This window comes from Leptonotus elevatus, chromosome 11 (assembly GCF_054856555.1).
Source record: "Leptonotus elevatus isolate MCC_2025b chromosome 11, RoL_Lele_1.0, whole genome shotgun sequence".
Taxonomy (NCBI): domain Eukaryota; kingdom Metazoa; phylum Chordata; class Actinopteri; order Syngnathiformes; family Syngnathidae; genus Leptonotus; species Leptonotus elevatus.
In genome coordinates, this window is record NC_141249.1 from 21,056,752 (window position 1) to 21,076,898 (window position 20,147).

Sequence of the window (20,147 nt, forward strand, 5' to 3'; positions counted from 1 at the left end):
CTCCTTTTGTCTCTGGAGGGCAATTGGTTCTGCAGCAGAGAGCAAAAACAGTCCAGTACAGAGAGAGAGACATAGGACAAGTGGGGGTAGGGACCCTTAAAATGCAGTGATGGCAGTTTATTCTGGAAGAATACACTTTTGTTTGCATGACTTGGCTACAACTTTCTTTCTCCAAAAACAAAACAAAATATTAAAACAATGTAAAAAAAATAAATAATAATAATTAAAATTTTCATCTCTAACGAGTGAAGCTTAGTTGTATAAAAACACGCCTTTATTATTATATAATTATGAGATTTTTCTCCCAATAACAACTTAATATCTTAAAAAGAACTATTATTCAATGAAAATATTTATTTTTAAATACCTTAAAAAATACAAAATTAATCTCGAAAAACAGGACTTCATTCTCACAGTATTGCAAGTTGACTTCATTCTATGAACGAAAACTACAAAAACCAAAAAAATACATTTATATTTAAAACGTTCATTTTTAAGCCTGAAAAATGGCTTTGCAACAATTGTATTCACAAATGATTGACTTTTTCGAACATAATTTTGTGATACAAAAATGTGACTTTATTTTCATAACATTAAAACTTTTTCTTTAAAAAAAAATGTATATGACTTCATTCTAGAAAAATATGTCTTTATTGTAAATAAATAACAGAAATCTAAAATGTTGTAACCCAAAAAATTCTAATTGTATCCTACTTAAAAACGTATTTCCTTAGAATACAGTTTTGTTTTGTTTTTACCAGTAATATTAACCCTAACTTTTTATCCTAACAAATACAACTTTTTGTTTAAAAAAAAAAATAATAATAAAAGAGGACAATTTGATTAACTAAAATTAAAGTTTAAGTTTTTTCTCATGAAGTACAACATTTATTTTGGGGAAAAATACGATTTGATTAAAGAAAATACATTTTCAATTTTAGTTGTATACTTCTAAAATGCTAATTATTAATTTGTTCAAATTTGAACACTCCTTTGTCTTCTACGATTAGCACTAGCAATACAAAAGTACCCCACTTGCCTTTCCCCGACAACTGACTCGAAAAGTTACAGTGTGACGTCACCAGCGACCGCCCCCTAACATGGGGACTCCTCGCCCTCCTAGCCGCGCCCCCCTCAGATAAGCCCATCCGAGCTCGCAGGAAAGTCAGCAAAAAAAAGAGTGTGGAAAACTCCGGAGTGAAGGAGGACTTCGCTTCATTCCCTTCCACGCCGCTTTTCGTGGAACTCTCTCCCGCAACCCCACTGAAGTCGCTCCGGTCGTGGCCAAGTTGGGACTGTCGTGCCCCGGGGAAGGAGAAAGCTCCGTTAACCGCCTTCGGAGCACTTTTCCCGGACGTGTTGCTTCTTTGACTGGAGGTACGCTCCGTTGCTCTGTCAAAATGTCCACCGCGTAGCTTGTTTGTGTGTTATTTGTGAACACTTTAACATAAAAAAAAACAACAACGTCAAGAAGTGTTCGAAAAATGAGTTAATTTTACGCTTGTTTGTGCTTTGAATGGAGTTCCACGAGTGTCGTTTGGAGCTTGACAGCCAACATCTGCATCCTCGTTAGTTGAGTAATTATGATTTATATATTATTGATTAGCCACAGCAGTTTACATGTGGGAAGCCCGACATGCTTTGTAAAACTCACTGGCTACTTCTTTTGGTACGCTCAACCCAACATAATTAGAATACGTGAGTGAACAAGTCTCACCAAAACGCAACACGCTAAACAGAAGACATCCATCCATGTCTAAAAAAAAAATGCATTCGTAATAATTCAAATACATTTAAATAATACTAATCAACCAAAGAGAGATTGGTTTGATAGAATTCTTGTCTTGGCTGTCATTAGATCAAGTGTGTGTCAAATACTCATGATGGTTACTCATTAGCAGCATCATCGTCGTCATCCTCAGTTGTGGATCATATGCAGTGCATTGTTGCACAATTTGCAGCGTTTCACAAATGTAGCAGCGCCCAACTAAATTAACAGCATTGGCAATTACAAAGGTTACTTTTTTTTAGTTGATCAGCATGTATAAAACTTTACACAACCCTGTTCAAATGCCAGGTAAAAAAAAAAAAAAAAAGAGACCAAAAATAATCATTTCAAATGAGTTTTCTACTATTAATTAAATGGACCTATGACCTGTACAAGTTAATTGAGGGGAATTAAAAATAACTGTAATAATGTGGTTGCACAAGTGTGCACACCCCTTTATAATTGGAATGTGACTGTATTCAGAACTAAACAATCACCAACTAATCTCCCAAACGCACATGAGAAAATGTTTTATTGACCAATGAAGCCGAGGTTGAACATTTTCGTCCTAATTCCAAAATGTATGCTTGGTCTAAACTCAACACTGTTCATCACAAAAAAACAAAAACACCGTACCTACCATGAAAAATTCAAAATGCTTTGGGGCTGTTTTTCATTAGTGGAACTCAGGCCTTAGACAAGGTGGAGGGAATTATGAACAGTTCCAAATCGCAGTCAGTGTTGGCAACCTTCACGCTTCTGCGAGAAAGCAAAAAAATATGTCAGGAAAGCCTACAAGAACATCTGAACTTTCTTTGGGGTTAATCAGAGGAACTTTAAATGGTGACAGGTGTATGTTTACAAAAGGTAAAAAAAAAAAAAAAAAAAAGTAGGATGATTTTCCTAGAGTAATTGATTAAATTTGTGACAGCCCTAATTATTATTTTAGAAAACTCAAGTACATTTAAATTATTTGATAAAAAAAAAAAAAAAAAATCTCTGGCGTGGGGTCATATGTGTGTGTGGTGGGAAGTGAGGAGGAGTCACATGAGGTGATTTGAGGTGTTGCCCCAACAAAAGCACATGATGGTTCGGGGAGTCCTGCGCAGCTCTCGAACCCAAAACACAGCTTAACTGCCGGAAGACATTTTAGAAATATGACGCTGTGGGTGAGCGGTTAATCCTGCCGCCTCACAGCAAGACGTTCGCCGGTTGAATTCTGCAAAAGAGACGAGACAGACCGGCTAACTAATAATTGGCGTGGCTCATAAAGACGATGGGCACGCATAGTAATGAGGACATGTCAGTGTCTGCTTGAAAACACGTGACTGTTTTGAAGAAATTTTGCTGGAGCCGTCATGATGTCACCGCACGTAATTATCTCAATGTACGAACCCGCAGCGGCTGCACCTAACGTCTGTCTTCAATGGATTCTATCTGAGTGGGAAAGGGAAATGAATCCTACATCTCGTCATATTTACCACGGAGCTGGTGTGTGTTTACGTGCCTCGGTATGTGCTGCTGTTTTGGTTAGCAAAAGACCTCAACGGGGCTCAGCAGTTAATACTTTTTGTCCTGATTGGGAAACATAAAGTACTTTTTTATCATTTTACCGACCATCACGACTCGCCTTCGTTCTGCGTTTGGTCATGTGACATTGGCAAGCTGAGCCCTGAGGCACTGTGATGTCATTTTCAGTCGACAGCATGCGTCAGTGCAACACAACATGGCTGCCCCTTGAAATGAATAAAAAAAGGGAGATCTCTTTGCATATTCCACACATATTACAATATTAATCAGGATACTGTGTTTAGACTAGTGGGGCGTAAAAAATATTTTCAGACTAGGCTATTCTTTTAAATCCAATTTTGTTCAACTTTTATTTTTTTATTTTTTTAAAGAACACCCTGCTACTGTCATTTGATGTTGGCCATTATGGTGGTGCCTTTGACCTTTGCTATGGTTCTGCCTCTCAAAGTTTACCTTCAGCAGCTCCACAGTGCCGGACACGAAGGTCAAGTGGCAACATAAATCACGGCCCGAGGGGCTCCAAACGTGTAATATTTGTCATCATCCTCCAAAATGACTTCCCAGGCTCAGCAGCTGGCGCGCGCTGAAAGCCTCTTTTGTCCCGCGACTGTTTGTGCAGCCGCGACGCACCTCCGCATTTTGGCGCATCTCCGCACTTTGCCGCTTCCTGACGCGGTTCACTGCGTGACAGATAGCGCCGGGTTTGTTGCCACCTTCCCCCCACGCGGCACCAAAATGTAAAGCAAGTTCTTCAATGACTAAGGATGTGTGTGTTTTCTTTATTTACCTCTGCCAAACACAAGATAAGAGCTATTTATTAGCTATCTAGCTGCAGTGACGGAGCCTTGATTTTTGGGTAACGAATCATCCGGGCCCTACCAGGATCTCATTTTTCCCGTGTCCACTTAATTATCTTTCCAGGAAAAATGACTTTTTGTGTTTGTTGATTATCCATCAACATCAATGCAGTTACTGAATTTTTTGAGCTACATTCGATGGTAGGGTCTGCCCATAAATGAAAATGCACTCACTTACCGGTAAACCAAAACACAGTTGTGCCTTGAGATACAAGTGACCCAACTTAAGAGTCGTTAAAGATTATCAGCCATCCTTCGGCCGATTTAAATGTTGTTTTTTAAAGTACGTCTAAGCTAGTGATGGGAAAATGAAGCTTCATGAACCACTTGCGATATTTTTTTTCTCCTCTAGATGGTGCTCATGGTTTCAAGTTAAAGGCTAGTGCAATAAACAGATTACATTTCCACTACATCTTGAAACCAAGAGCATCATCTAGAGGAGTAAAAAAATATATAGCAAAAGTCTGTTTAACTTAATGCTAACAAACAATGCAAAACACCATAGAAGAACACATAGCTCTGATGCTGAAATGTTATAATATTCATAGCCAAATATTATTGGCAGTGGATACTTTGCCGTGACCAGCAACTCTCCTGCTAGCGCTATTTTGCCGTGAATGGCTCCGATTGGTCCGAAGAGGCTGTAAACGGCATTGCCAGTTTAACCATAATCCTCAGCACATATAGGCTGTAAAAAAAAATTACAGAGCAGGATTCAAACTCGGGATCCCGCACCTTTAACCATTTGCTGGCACAGAATTTGTACTTTAAGTTCTCGCCTGATTCAATGCAAAATTGCGCTAGGAGGGTTGCCGGTCATGGCGAAGAGCCAGTCAAATCTGTATTATGCTGCCCCCAGGTGACCACGTTGCGCACACCAAAAGGAGCAGCACAATGTCGTTTTGATTTTGTTGACCTAACCTTAATAATTAGTATGGAGCTGGTTAATGTTTTGAGCCTATTATATGACGTACGAAGCACATGTCAGTCTTCCAGTAGGTTTCCATTTCAAAATGTTACTTTCCAAAACGTGAAGTGTTGTATGGCGCACCAGAGTGGTGTTAAACTTGTCACGGAGTTGAGCGTTTGAAGCCTCTCCTCAGCAAAAATGTGTTAATACCTCGTGGCATGTTCCCCCTCTGCTTTTGAAGTGTGCGCGACCCCCAATTAACCCCCCCGGATTAATCCCCAGCTCGCCAATCTAGCGCTTCCCTGGTCTCCTGCGGGGGGGCCGTGTTGCCCCCCCCCCCACCCTCCCCCCTCCTTCCCTCTTAGCACTGCTTGACTTTCTCTTCTTTTGTTTGCAGCGCTGACTTCCTGTAAAGGGGAAAGACGGAAAAAGAGGCTTTTCCGTCCACTTCCAAATATTGTCCTAATATTGGAGGCTGCCAGCTCGGAACAATGGCCAGGAGATGCGCCCTCGCCTTGTTGCTTCTTGCAGCGTGCAGCTTGGCATCTGCAGGTACGTCAATGTCAAGTAATTGTGTGCTAATGGTGAGGTTTTTGAGGTTTTTGGGTCAGGATGCCTTCGCAGTCTTGGTGCTGATTTGTGAGTTGAGTAAGCGGTGCAGATTGGTGACATTTCTGAGCATGAAAAGTTCATTTTTATGTATTTATTATAATTATGTAGCAACATATTGACAAAGTAATTACACATGAGGAAAGCTGTTAATTTGTGGTATGACTAAATTGGTTATTTTCAGGGTTGAAATAAAGCCTTTTTTTTGTTATTTCCTCATCATATGAGCGGAAATTAGCACCACATTTTTGAGCTTGTCCAAAAGGTTAACTCATTTACTATCATCCATTTTCACTGAAACAACCCCCTTTGCTCCCGGCTGTTTTTACTGGATTTTGACTGATTTTCCAAGGTCCACAGAATATTCTGTTTCATTGCTATAAAAACATGGACCCTACCAAAAGAAAGATTCGAGTATTTTCTTTCATCAGGAAAAAAGTACATTTCTGTCTGTTTGCAGTAATTAGCATTAGAATATAGCTAAGTTGAATCCTTATTCACAAATCTGTTAAAACACTGGCAAAAACAGCTTGTTGCAACATGGCCCTGGTTGATCTCTTATACTCTGCTGCCACCTGCTGGTCGTTAACTGCCATTCTTCAAGTGTTCTCTTCAGTTCAGAGGCTGCATCAACGCCTTCTGTATGTTCTAGCATTTAAAAAAACATAAAAACGTATCAATATGTCTTTGGGAGCATGGTAATATTTAAAATAAAACACATGTATACGTTCTTGTTAATAACCACCACAAATGATTACTCGGCCAAGCAGCTACCTCTCTGCTATTTGTCTATTAAATGTCATGTTTGGACGGAAACTTTAGAAATATGAAGGTTTGTATTGTAGGAATTGTTTGACAAGGATACATTTCAAATGTGTCGGTGTTGTTTTGTATATGTGTGAGAGAGTGAAAAGCAAAAACAAAGCGCAACATATCATGCCTTTGTTTGACCTTTGGAATGATGACATCAATCTCTGGGATTTCCCACACTTTCTCCCGACACGCCTTTGTAGATAGTGTATTTGTCAGTTGAGTAAAAAGGGGATTTACAAGGAAGAAATTGCTGACACGGCGAGCTTGAGGAACACAGTCAGCTGGATCCGGCGTGCCAGCCTGTGATTTACGACCCCCCGATAAGACAAAGACGGTCGACCGCTGGACAAAGATGAATGCGAGCCATGTCCAGCGCAGTACAGTACTCTCCCAGTGGCCATTAATAAAAGGCTGGGAATGATGATGTCATCCGGGGTCCGGACTCAAACCGCACTCAGTGGCTTTGAGGAATGCGCGCGTCGTGACCTTGGCTGTACAAAGAGAAGCTTTTTTCTGCTTGAATGAGAGGATCTGTGCTGCGCGCCGTCCATCTGCCGTCACCTCGACCTTATTATGGAGCTTCTTCATCACGCCTCGACGTAATCACAAGACGTCTTTGTCTCTGGAGGCCAAAGGCTCCAGTAGGGATGAAGGGCTTGACAGTTTACCGCTGACATGGGAAGGGCCTTGACTTGCGAGTTTAATTCAACCATGCTTGTAATTCAAATCAACCGTTGCGATCAGTTAACTCATTAAATGCCAAGAACGACTTAAGAAGTCCATTAGAATCGAAACATTCAGTGCCAAGGTCGGAAACAATAAGTGCACAAAGCCAGGATCTAAAACACAATGCAGCTCCGTATGCATTTGCTTCCCCGGAACGCCGCATGCATTGTTGCACGTCATCACTGAGGAAGCCCTGTTTACCAACGTCCAGGAAAAAAAAAAAAAAAGCTGTTTTCCTGCAAAGTGCACATTTTCAGAAGCTAAAAGAAATGCCTTGGGAGGAGTTAATGAATTCAAAATGTCTTCAATACCTCCTGGCCGTCCTTATAACGTGGAGATTCGGCTTCCGGTTCAACCGCTTGCCAGCGTGCCGCATCTGTGTAAAGAATTGCCATCTAGCCTCTGGATACCTTCTGTAACAAGACATCTCTCGGAGTAATGTTATCCAGCTGTTTTCCCCAAAAAAATTGTGTATTTTTTTCTAATATTTAAAAAATATTTTTCCCAACAGTTGTATACAGTATTTGTATGTTTTGTTTCTAATATTTCTTTATTTATTTGGTCTTTTTAATTCATTAAAAATTTAAATAATCAAAGATTTCTATATATTTTTAAATATTTTTGCTGAGTGGGTACCAATACCAGGTATTGGTATTGGGTACTCATGGAGGCTGTCGATACCAGCTGCAGATACTTATGGGGTAAAAATCTGAAATCGAATAAGTCCTCCTCGGCAGTAGCTGGCGTTATACCACAACTGTTTGACATATCGGCGATACATCTGTCAGAAACGAAGGTCTTTGTTCACAATTTTAGTATTTCAACATATTTAAAAATATTTTTATGGCTAATATTTTTGCAATTTTACTCTAATACTAGTACTAATATTTTGTATTATCTTCAATCATATTTTTCTTTTTCTTTTTTGTCTGGTACTGATGTATTTTTTTGTTTTTGTTTTTTTAGCTAATATTTGTGTATTTTTCATTTTGTTTTACATTTTTTAAACTCTTTTACGTTTTCATCTAATTTTTTGTCTGTCTTAGTCTAATATTTTTTGTCTAATATTGTGTTTTTGTTTCATTTAAAAAAATATATATATTTTGTTGTAAAAATATAAAATATATTTCAAAAAGTCAAAATTGTTGAATGAATTACAAAATTACTCAAATAAATTATTAAACAAATTCACCAAATACTCGACAAAAAGCACTGGGAGGATTTAGTATTTTCTAGGTCAGGGGTGGCCAAGTTCGGTCCTCGAGAGCCACTATCCAGCCTGGTTTCCATGTTTCTCTCCACTAACACACCTGATTCATGATCAGGATCGTTATCAGGCTTCGGCAAAGCTTGCCCATGAGCTGATCATTAGATTTGGCTGCGATGAAGGAGGGAGACATGGAAAACAGGCTGGATAGGAGCTCTCGAGGGCCGAACATGGCCACCCCTGTTCTCGGTAATATTTTATTATTTTTGTCTAATATTTTTGTATTATTTTGTCTAATTTATTTTCTATCTAATATTTTTGTGTTTTTTCCATCTAATTTCTGTGTATTTCAAAGGCAAATATCTAGAAATAATCAATTTTGTCCATCACTGTCCACTTGCATCGTTTCATCTGCTTTCAACACGGCAATTTGGCGTCTCGTCGGACCGCGTGCCGCATCTGTGCAAGCATTTCCCATCTGCCCGCTTACATAACGAAGCCTTTCTCTTGGAGTAACGCAATCCGCCGTCCCATAACTCTCACTGTGGAGCACCTCTCTGCCACGGCACGGCTCTTTGCTGATGGATATATTGTGAACTCTTGGCCAGACTTCCAGCTTTGCGGGGAAATTAAGTCGTGCGGGAAAGACGCCAGATTTACAAGCCGGAGCGACTTGGCCTGAATCGGTATTGAAATGGAGCTGAGCATTTTCAGTGATTTTTTTTTTTCTTCCAAGTCCCACAGAATATTGTGTTGTGTGGCAATGTAATCACAGAACCTACCAAAAGAAAGAGTAGACCATCTTCTGTTATCAGGAAAAACAAAACAAAATAACTACCATCTTCCACAATAAAAGTCAAAACGACAACGCAAAATAATCCACACTCAGGCAGGCATTTTCGTGTCATGATTAAATGTGGTCACTCCTTCTGCTTGGAATTCATAAACAGAAATGGAAATGACCACAACACGAGTAGAACTAATCCACAGACGCATTCAGCAGTCATCAAAAGTACATTTGTAATCATTTTAGCAATAGAAACCAGGTTTTCAATGATGTTCTGACCTTCAGAGACGCAAGAGCTTGGCAGTGTGTCTTTTCAGAGTAACAATTCTTGGCTCCAAGTAGAAGAAAAAAAATATCCTCTAAGAGATTTTATCTCCAAATAAAACATAAAAAGTGCCTTGTGGTCTTTTTTACGAGTTGTGTTTTTAATGATATCATCATCGTCACGTGACAAGAGCGCACGAACGACAAAGCGCTCACTTACAGCTGCTGCAGAGGGAGGAACTCCTTTAGGTTAAGTTACAGATTAGTTTATCATGATGCTAAGGTAACGTAGCAAGTCAACCACAGAGACAAACAATGCTCTTCTTTTTTTTTTTAAACGGGTGAATAAACATACAGTGCACCTGTTGGTTTTGCTTTCTTACTTGTTCATTTAGCTATTAGCTTAATTGGCTAAACTTGCTAGCACTAAAGATAAAAATAAGATCTACTTCATCTTTTCAACCTGCCTGTGCCAAGTTAGCTTAGCTAGCTAAGTGACTTAGTGGTGAGCGCTCGCATTACTAGCGTCATAGACTGATTTTTCAGTCTTTTTTTTTTTTTTCTTCATTTATTGTAATTTAGTTATTGATTTTGATTTCTGATGAGCAGAAAATGAAGTTTGAAATTCATGTCAAGTTGTCTTCTTGTCCTCTTTACTATCACGCTGAGGTCCCACTCCCTCTCGTGATTGCATTTTTTTCCTTCTTCTTCGCGATGTTGAGAAACACAATGGAAAGCTCACAATCGCCAACAGCTGTCTCCCATTACCGACTCTGACTTCACTTATTTGTACGCCTGCTTACTGGAACCACAGACGGAGAGACCCGAGCGAGCGAGAGAGTGAGAGAGGAAAGGGGGTGTGAGTCAGTGGCGGTGCGCAGATTTGCGTAAGCGAGCTCTTAAGAGGAAGGCAGGCGAGATACGAGGACAGCCGGGAACAAGATAGCGGCCGTTCAGTTGATGCGCAGGCAGAAGAGCTGTGTTTGCGTAGTGGACGTGTCCTGTGATTCATGACACCTCTTGCCACCTTTTACGACAGAAATAAACGCAACAACTAGAAATAGTCCGTAGGGTCCAAAAAAACGTATCTCGTGTTATTAACTCTTTACTGCCAACTGTTTTTTCAAGACCCACAGAATATTATGTCTTAAGATTTTTGTAGTCCTCCATGAAAGCAGATTGATTATCTTTGTTTAATCAAAATGAGACATTTGCAAACGTCTGCTTTTATTTTGGAAATCAATGATCACCATTTTGCCAGTAACTGAGTCATAATCAGTTCTGTTTGTACATTTTATGCGCAGTCAATTTGAAATAATGTCCTGTTTTTGAATAAAAGGATGGGCAGTAAAAAGTTAGTTTCAAACCAATTCATCGATTAACCTAAACAATAATGGACAGATGAATCGATTATTACAAATAATTGCTAGTTAGCATCCCTATACAAACCCTGTTCGAGCGTGAGCTGCCTGAACATGTCAGGCTTCCGACATGTTGGCTTTTCGCTCCCCCGTAATCGAGCAAAGTGACGCAACGCTGACATCTACAGTCCGTCATTATAGTGGTTTATAAACCTGCATTTCACAAACAAGCTGGGCGAGACCCTCTTACCCAAAGAACATATTTGTCGGTGGCAAGAAACTATGAATTTTTTTAACGCTTGACGAATGTAAACATCCATGACAGTTAAAGAGGAAGTCAACATTAAATTTTCTTGACAACAATGTTATATGTGACCTCACGAGTATAAACATGACATTCTGATTAGATTAATGTTACATTTGTGGAATCTAAGATATGAAGCAAAAGCCAGCCATATTTATCCATTTCAGGGGGCGGCCATTTTGCCACTTGCTGTCGACTGAAGATGACATCACAGTTGCTCAGGCAACGACCAATCACAGATCACCTGTTTTCTAAAGCTGAGCTGTGATTGGTTGTTACCTGAGGCCTGACCAACACTGATGTCATCTTTAGTCGACAGCAAGTGGCAAAATGGCCGCCCGCTGAGATGGATAAAAACGGCTGGATTTTGCTGCTTAACTCATATCCCACTTAACGCAATAAAAACCAGAATACCATATTTATTAGACTAGTGGGGCTGCATAGAACATATTATTGCCGAGATTTTTGTTGTTGTTGGTTGACTGTTTGGTCCCCCTGTAAAGAGTTAACGCCAATTCTCCTCTACCCAGTCATGAGTCATGATAACTGTCACTTTGCACAAAAGAAAGATACAGAGTGACTAGAAAGGCAAGTTGGAGTGTTATGTGACACGATGCAGCATGGGGCCGGTGTTGGGGCCTCCCTGTCAAGATAAAGGCCCGGCCTGACCGTGGCTATGTAAACAGCCCAAAGCGTTGCGCCTAGCGATGCCTCAACATCTGCTGGAAGAAAACCCCGCTCGAGTGTGGCGACCCATCCCGCCGCCGCCGCCTCCTTCTTCTCTCCCGCCCACGCCGCAATTCTCCGGTTACAGCGCTTGCGCAATCTGAAGCCTCGCGGCGGTCCGCTCCAGATGAGCCTCGGCAACCACTCGCGGTTTTGGCAGGGACTGGGAAAAAAATCAGACAGAAAGAAAGTTGTTTGCGCTCCAAAAAAGAAAAGAAAGCAGCACACTTTCTCCATATGGACGATCCCTTTGTGAGTTTGCGGTCGCGCAATTAAAGTCGTTACAATCAGAAACCAGACCGAGACCAAGGCTCAACTTGGATTTTGTTTGTTAGCCTGCTCGAATTCGTTGGACATTTTGTGCCATTTGTTTCTTCTTATTTTCAAACTAGGTGGAATTTGTCTGAAACTAACACAAAAGCAATTCCTTCCAATGTCTTTGTTCTCCTTGCTATTAACTTCTTTAACAGCTGACTTGTCAAAGTGACACTTTGCCAATTTTGCACATCTCTGTAATGAAGTGAACAAGGTTGAGTTGAGTTCATGTCCAAGTTGGGGACTTGCAGTCCTTTTGTTGACATACGAGTGAAAACTTTTTGTCCCGCCCTTCTTCCCTTTCTCCTGTGCACGGCGTGTTGGAAACGTGCCAATCTAAACACGCCACACACGTCTTTACTAGCGGGGAGGCGCGCGCTAGTCAAGACGGACGCCGAGGCCTACTAAGACTTCACACTTTTTTTTACAACACCAATTCCGGACCACTCTAAGAAGTTTTACGATGGCACTGGACCAAGTGGAAGTGTTGCCCTGACAATTTCATTGCCTTTGCCGGGGAGTTTATTACAAGAGTAGTATAGGTTTAGTTGTTTTATGTAATGTATAGGTTGCCCTTTTTATTTTTGTTTTATTTATCTTGTTTTGTTTGCAATGTTAGTGTTTTTGTGCGTGGACTTGTGTATATGCTAGCAAGATTAGCAAGGTAGCCTAACATTAGTAGTTTGCAATGTATTTTCTCACTAAAAGCAATAACTTGTGTCGTCTTTGTTTCGATAGCTGCATGTTTAAGCCGACAAGATTACAAGGGTAGCATAGCTTTAGCAGTTATATAAGTATCTGGGTTAGCATAGCATTAGTACATTTATAAAAGTAATGGTTTCAGCTGTTTTTAAATCATGAAATCCTTGTGCACTTGTATTGTCTCTTTTGGTGAACTGCTTTTCCCGCTAAAAGTTCGTTTTTTTTTTTAGTTCATTTTAATAATAGTAGTTTTCAAAACAAATCTCTTGTGTTTTGTCAGTAAAGGGGATTATTAGTATTTTCTGTGCTTTGCTAACTGAAAATCTGTCTATCAAGATGATAGAGTAGCATAGCCTTAATATTTTGAAAAGGTAAAGGTTCCCTTTAGTTTTCAATAATGATTCTTCACCGCTGAAAGTTGTTGTTTGTATTCTGTGCGCTTTGGTTAACTTACTTGTTTAGTCAAGATGACAAGGGCAGCATAGAATTAGTAGTTTTCCTCCTCCGCAGTGTGAATCACCCTTTCTGTCAGCGGCTTAAGAAGAAAAAGGAAGAAAGTAGGAGAAAAACGCCTCTCACCATCTGCGATGACTGATGATGTTTTTTGTAGCGTCACCAAAACAAAGCGGTCAGGCTCACTTTTGATTGACGCGTCAAGGAAGCAATCGATGCCCAACGTGAACACGACACACTTTGTTATGTAGCAACTGACGTTAGCTTATTAGCAACACCGATGCCGTCATCCCGCAAGAGAAAAAAGACGTGGTCGACTTTGTCATTGCTCAAATACAACAAAAAGTGTCTGCACCCAGAAGGCTTGCTAGCTGTAGCTACAGTACATTGGCTAGCGATTAGGTGGAAGGGCCCATATTTTAGGGTGACCATATTCCCATTTCCAAATAAAAGAGGACACTTGCCTCCTTGAAATTGTAATACCAGTCGCAGTTAAACTGTGTACTTCACCTCCTGTTAGTCACGCAATGCCCACCGGACATTTTCATGAATTTATAAAATCCCCGGACGCCCGAACAGGACGTAAGAAAATCTGTCTGTCCTCCCAAATATTCTCCCAAAAGAGGTCATATGGTCACCCTACCATATTTCCAACTAGATAGCAGATGCTAGCATTAGCATGGCGTAAATGCATGTAAACAGCCTCCCCCAGTCTCTTCAGATGAAGCCAAAGCAATAAGAAAATTTATTTTTGTTTTTATAGCTTAATAACGCAACTCATAACTCAAACTGTTAGCGTCTTCATTCTAAAAAATAAGACACATTTATGTCACACTTTCTTAAAAAAAAAAAAAAGGTGTTATATATAGAAAAAGTGGCTATAAATCCAGTGTTACCAAGACCATTGATGGTTTTTGTGACATCATTTACATTTCCAACTGTTAACAACCATTTTAAACTAAATTTAAAAAAAAAACTTTTCCGTAGTTAGAAGCAGAAGTTTCAAAACTAACCGGAACTTGTTCACTGCTGTCAACACGATTGGTGAACGGGGATTTTGCATGCAAGTCCGAGCTAAACTGTTCTGTCCTCTTTTTTTTGTAAAATTTCCTCCAAAAATGCGACTTAGATTTTTTTTTCTTCTTCACAATGCATTTTCTTATACGCCAGAGCGAGTCATAAAAATACAGTAAATGATTATGCATTCATTTTTTAAGTACTTATGTAACTTTTTGATGGCAGAATTTAAAAGTTCCCTCACCGAACAAGAGTGCACTTCTGCCCGCCTCTCTTCATCCCCTCCCGGCTTCCATTTCTCGTGTCTGAAGTTTATTTTACGGAAGATAAATCCTCTCTGCGACGTGAACCTCCTTTTACCCCCTTATAAAAGGCTTTGCTGGCTTCCTGGAGTAGCGGCTTGGGGTTCAAGGGTGAGTGGGCAGGGGCTAGCGAGATTCGCTGGTGATTGTGTGGTGGTTAAGAAAATACTTCTTTTTTTTTTTAAATGGCCCCCCTGTGGCAGGAAAGTGGACAGGAGATGTTGCATTTTGCGTGGGAACGGTGCCCCGCCGTGCAGCAGAAAAGGAGGCCAGAGGATCATTTTAATCCTTAGCGGGAAACAGGGAGGAGATCTATTGATGTTTACAATAATAATTCATATCCACTGTAATTAAAGTGGCCTTATTACGGATTTGGACCTGTGCTTTTGGGCCTTAACGTCCACTACTAGTAAACATTCTTTTCATTCATGAAAAAAAACTTAAATCCTAAAGTTTAGGCAGATACTGGTACTACGCAGATATGATATACTGTACTTTACAAGTTTTAATGCTTTGACTGTACTTATCACTATGACACTATTATGTTACCATCTCTATCGCACTATTCTACACTTGGGTAATATTGAAGCAACACAATCAGGACTCCGGGTTCAAGGCAAGTTTTTGCATGCACAGAGGGAGTGGGAGTGGAGTCTTTTGTGCGCGCGTGTACGTGTGCGCGTGCGTGCGTGTGTGTTTGTTTATCTTGGGAAATGGCTTTGTGGGAATATCTGGCTCGTCCCAAACTGGCACACACCAGCTGACATCACTTCCTGTTTCCAAATCTTGGCCGGGCGCCACCCTGTAGGAAGCAGTGTTTGGAGTCCCTCCTAAGTCCTCGCGCTTGTCACTTAGCTCGTATTTGTGACCGAGTCAGAAAAATATCATCAGTACACCCCAAACATTTTTACTTTTATCTAGCTATGAACTTTTACTATTTGACCCACTATGCAATCACTGTGCTGCCACTATGCTACCATGACAACCTTAGTGCTATGCTACTATGACTTTTCTACTACTTTAATCTTTTTGTTACCCCATAAATTATTTTTAAGTATTGTTGGGTCCCTTAAAATACACTTATTAAATACAGATTTTTTTTTATGGTTATGCTGATAGAGCAGCCCTTGAGCAGGCCTTCTAAACACCCCACCACGGGCTATTGAAGTGCGCTATGTGCCCTAATTAGGATCTCCAGCAGCCACTTCCTGTGATCATGGCCGAACAAACACTTGATCCTGAATGTACAACAACAAAAGGATATCATTATCATATTTTGCTAGACATAATAATCCTAATAATGCTGCTTTTGGAGTCTGTGTGTGCTGCGGAGAGTGCAAATACTTGAAGTCGACTTTCAGTTTAACTTGTTAAATTTCACATACGAGGGAGCTTTTCATTCTTCAACAACCAAATTAAGTGCTCAGCTGAGCTGAGAACATGAAAAATGAATAAAAGCAATGTACTTCCCAGATTGATCATGTTAAAATATTATGACTCGTACAATGCTTCAAGGAAGATGTAACTAACATTCTGCTACCACTGTGCTGCTATTTTTATGCTAAGATCAAGTTGGCATACTCAGGTCTTGGCAGGACATAACAAAAAAATAACAAACAATGAATGTTATTAATGGAAAGTAATAAGGATTTTTTTTTTAAGTATGAAAAAAAAAGTGCCAGCACACTGACAAAGACTGAAAGTTGACAAATGAATGTCTGTCTGCTTCCTCCAAACGTTTTACTTTCAGCCCCGAAGTGTCATCTTGACGCCTTGACCTTTAATTACCTCCCCCAAGGAGGTTTTGGTGTGAAGGGTTGTGTGGGTTGTTGGGTTTGTTTGTTTGTTTGTTTGTCTGAAACTTCCTGTCTGTGGCGTGTTTGTTATATATCAACCTGGATTTTTTTTTTCTCAAAGAGGATGTGGTCTTTACTGCGATTGGCTGGCAAGCAGTTCAGGGTGTACCCCGCCTACTGCCGAAGCCAGCTGGGATAGGCTCCAGCACCCCCCGAAAATTGATAGATTGATGGATGTGGCCGTGGATTTTCCCCGGGTTTTTTGAAATAAGTTAGCATTTAGCTTATCTTTGGACTTTTTAAAAGTATTTTTCATTGATCTTAAAAATCATGGAATATTCCAAATTTGCATTAGCATAGCAGTTGATCGAGTTGAGAGTTTTGACACAAATATACTCCCCCAGCATTGAACTCGGCGTAATAATAGAAGAATAATAGTTGACGGCACGGAAAGAGAAAACAATAAAGGGAGGATAAGGAGGGGTTAAAAAAAAAAGCCAGTGAGTGTACATGCTGGCTCACGCTGGGAGAATTTAACATTGAAAGCTAGCCTCAAATCATTTCCAAATGTTGCAACCTTGGCGTGTTTTTGGTAAGGCAAGCGAAAATCCCCCCCACAAAAAAAAAATTATATATATATATAAAATCAACCATGTCCCCCACCCGACCACAGACCTTCTCGAAAGGAAACATTTGTTTGTTGCCTCCCTCAAAAACCTCAACATTGCATTTCTGTGCTTCCCAGCGTCCAACTTGATGTTTTGTATGCGTCTAAGTGGGTCACGTAGAGACGCTGAGGCACCTTTGCGGCCAAACAGGAGGAAAGCGTCATGTCATGCAAGAGTCAACATGAGTTATTGTGACTCCCGCCTCACATGCTGCACTGATTACGTAAATAATTGCATTTCTTATTTGGATTGTGTCTTGCAGTAGTGCATGTGTGTAATCATTTTGAAGTTTATTCTTCTATTGTTTTAACATTGATCAACCTATGTAAGTTAGATTTGATTGGATGGTGTGGATTAAGTTCACTTTATATGTATAAACAATATATATTTGAGTGTTTTCACTTTTTATCGTTGTGCTTTTTCCAGAGACTGACTTGATTGGCTAAAAATGGCCATATGTACATTTGGGGCTTTTTTTCCACCCTTATTTATCACTTGTTTATGAATTTTATTTTGTTCCCTACATTTTCCTTTTTCCATTTGTGTGTGAACTCATTCCGCGGTGCTTGTCGGGTCTCCAAGGTAACAGGTGGTGCTCAAAGCTCAGGTGCGATGTTGAGAACGTCTGGCTCGCCTCAAGGGAAAATATGACCAAATAAAGCAAGTTGGCGAGCGTGATTGGCAATGTGTGTGTTTATTGCAACTGAAATGGTCAGACTGGGTGACGCTACATTGTTTGGAAGAGAAAATATGCCTGGCTTATTATTGTGTTTTTTCACTTGACCACACTATTTGCTTCATTTACAACGCTGCTTGCTGTAAACTTAATTTGTTTGTTTTCCCCCATCGCAGGCCCGTTTTTTCGCAGCCCGTGCGAGTTGCTGCCAGTTGGCTTGGGCCACCCCGTGCAGGCCATGAGTAAGAGCTTCACGGCCCTGTCGGGCTGCGCCAGCCGCGGGACGGGCAGCCTCCCCCAAGAAGTCCACGTGGTGAACATGCGAGGCGCCGCACCCGTCCACAGACCCGGAAGTGCCGCCGCAGAGGTCAGCAGATTACGTATTCTTTGGGATGTGTGTTATGTGGTCGCTTTTTTTTTCTTTCTTTTTACTTTTTTTTCGCGGCTACCAGTTGTAAAGTTGTCAGTTCCATTTTTAATCACATGCTACAAAACCAAGTAAATGCATGCATGCAATACTAGCATGTTAACATACATACATATAATACTCTCATTTTCTACTTCAACAAAGATTAAGGTTGCTGTTTTGCTTCAGCTTAGTATACCAACTATTAGCATGTTAGCATCTTATCATGTTTGAAAATATATAGTTTTTCAAAAGGTCCCCAACGACATGGAGAGATGTAGTATGTTATTTGGATAGGTGATAGCCTAGCAAATGTTAGCATGCGATCAACCAGCTAGCCTGGAATGCTAACACAGCAGCATAACTTTTTGGTAGTAGGCTATACTAAATCTTAGCATGGCAGCATTTGCTCAACGCTCATTTGAAATTTTACCCGATTACAGTCATGATCGAAGATCGTTAGCAATCTGCCAGTCGGCATTTAGCTACTAAATGACTAGCAGTGGAAGCTAACCTACCATATCATATTTTTGCCTCGCGATGAGATCCTTTCTGTTCTCGAAATTCTGCTATGTGTTACCAACTGTTTTTCTTTGTTTTCAACAATATGCTAACAAAAGACTAACAGGTGGTAGAGTTAGCAGCTTGTGTGGGGTCCGCAATCCAAACTGTCGTGTCTACCAGTCTAGAGTTGTGTCAGATTGATGAGTTGATGGGCTGACAGTGTGATTATCACGTGAAACGTGATCCACCAATGTAAATATAAAAACTGGCATGTGAAGGTAACAGAGAAGGTAATGGACTCGAGCGGGAATGTCACAAAGTTTGCCAGGCGCCTCCTTAGTTCTGCGTTCCAGAGAGGTGTCCGATTTTGGCGGAATCAAGAACAGTAATTGGTCTCTTCCCCTCTGGTTTCTTTTGGCATGCCGTAAGCCATGCAGCAAAACTAGACTGAACCGTACAATCCCCAGCAAATGATAGTCGGCTGACCCTCGCACACTTATGATCTCGAGGTAAGTTTAAAGCAGATGGAACTGTTCAAAACGTCCAAAAGCAACATTCTGGGAGACCTCGGGAATCCACCAGCCCAACAAGAGAATAGCAATCGGTGAAAAAGCTCCTCCTATCCCCAAAGAAATCCATACAACATTCAGGTCCTTGGATAAGAATTCCAAAAACGAGCGTCCAGCTGCATGTTGAAGCGAGCCTATTGGAAAAGTTACTTTCCATCGTCAATCCGGGCTCTCAATGCTTAAATTATTTAAGTAGAACAGTTCAGCTGTATTTAACTTTTAAGTTGTATGCTTCGTCATTTAAACTTATGCTACCAACATTTGAATTCACTCATTATTTTTAGTAGGGATGTTCACTACCACTTTTTTTTTAGACTGATACTCAAATCATCAGTACTCACCAATACCGATACCAAGTGTCAATACATTAGTACTTATGATACATAAAATTTACCAAAAAACAATGACAGATCTTTTTTTTTTTATTACAAACTACAGCAAATTTCCTTAAAATTGAATGATATTAATGGCATTTGTTTTTCAATTTGCTCAGAAAACTCATTTTGCATAGAGCACACAATAAAATTAATTTAAAAAAATCAATAATTAAGATTAAACAAATAATCCAGTGGCCAGAAAAAAAAAGCGCATGGCAAACGCAATTAAAAACGGAAGAAGTTCCGTGAAGTTACACATTGAACCACAGATATACGTAGGTGATATTACTCACGACAAGAGTACTTCCTTAATGCACTGCCGGAAGTAATGTAATGAACAAGTGTTACCTCATAAGGAGACACACAGGAAACGAACAAGATGGAACAAAAATGTAATTCCCCCAGTTTTTAAGGTGTTTATAATTACATACAGATGCCACAAGTTGCCAGCAAAGCACTTAAAACAAAGAGGATCATAAAGCATCAACACTACGCATCTA

At 40.2% G+C, this 20,147-nt stretch overlaps 1 protein-coding gene and 1 long non-coding RNA gene across 3 annotated transcripts in view; one reads left to right on the forward strand and one right to left on the reverse strand.

The window, feature by feature from the left end:
• Positions 1–1,157: 1,157 nt before the first annotated feature.
• tgfbr3 (transforming growth factor, beta receptor III) overlaps positions 1,158–20,147 on the forward strand; it is a 44,738-nt gene continuing 25,748 nt past the window's right edge. Inside the window, exons 1-3 of one of the 2 annotated variants that reach the window (XM_086089836.1) lie at positions 1,158–1,377; positions 5,463–5,617; positions 17,968–18,158. In XM_086089836.1, coding sequence (XP_085945962.1) covers positions 5,557–5,617; positions 17,968–18,158 — 252 coding nt within the window. In that variant the 5' untranslated portion in view covers positions 1,158–1,377; positions 5,463–5,556. Of the gene's footprint in view, positions 1,378–5,462; positions 5,618–14,709; positions 14,763–17,967; positions 18,159–20,147 lie in introns of those variants that run through there. The other variant, XM_086089837.1, reaches the window with a different exon arrangement.
• LOC147166415 (uncharacterized) lies at positions 11,620–14,661 on the reverse strand. The gene is made up of 3 exons (XR_015096403.1): positions 14,594–14,661; positions 13,334–13,414; positions 11,620–12,025 (listed from the first exon to the last, which is right to left on the reverse strand). It is a non-coding gene; the product is annotated as an uncharacterized LOC147166415 (long non-coding RNA).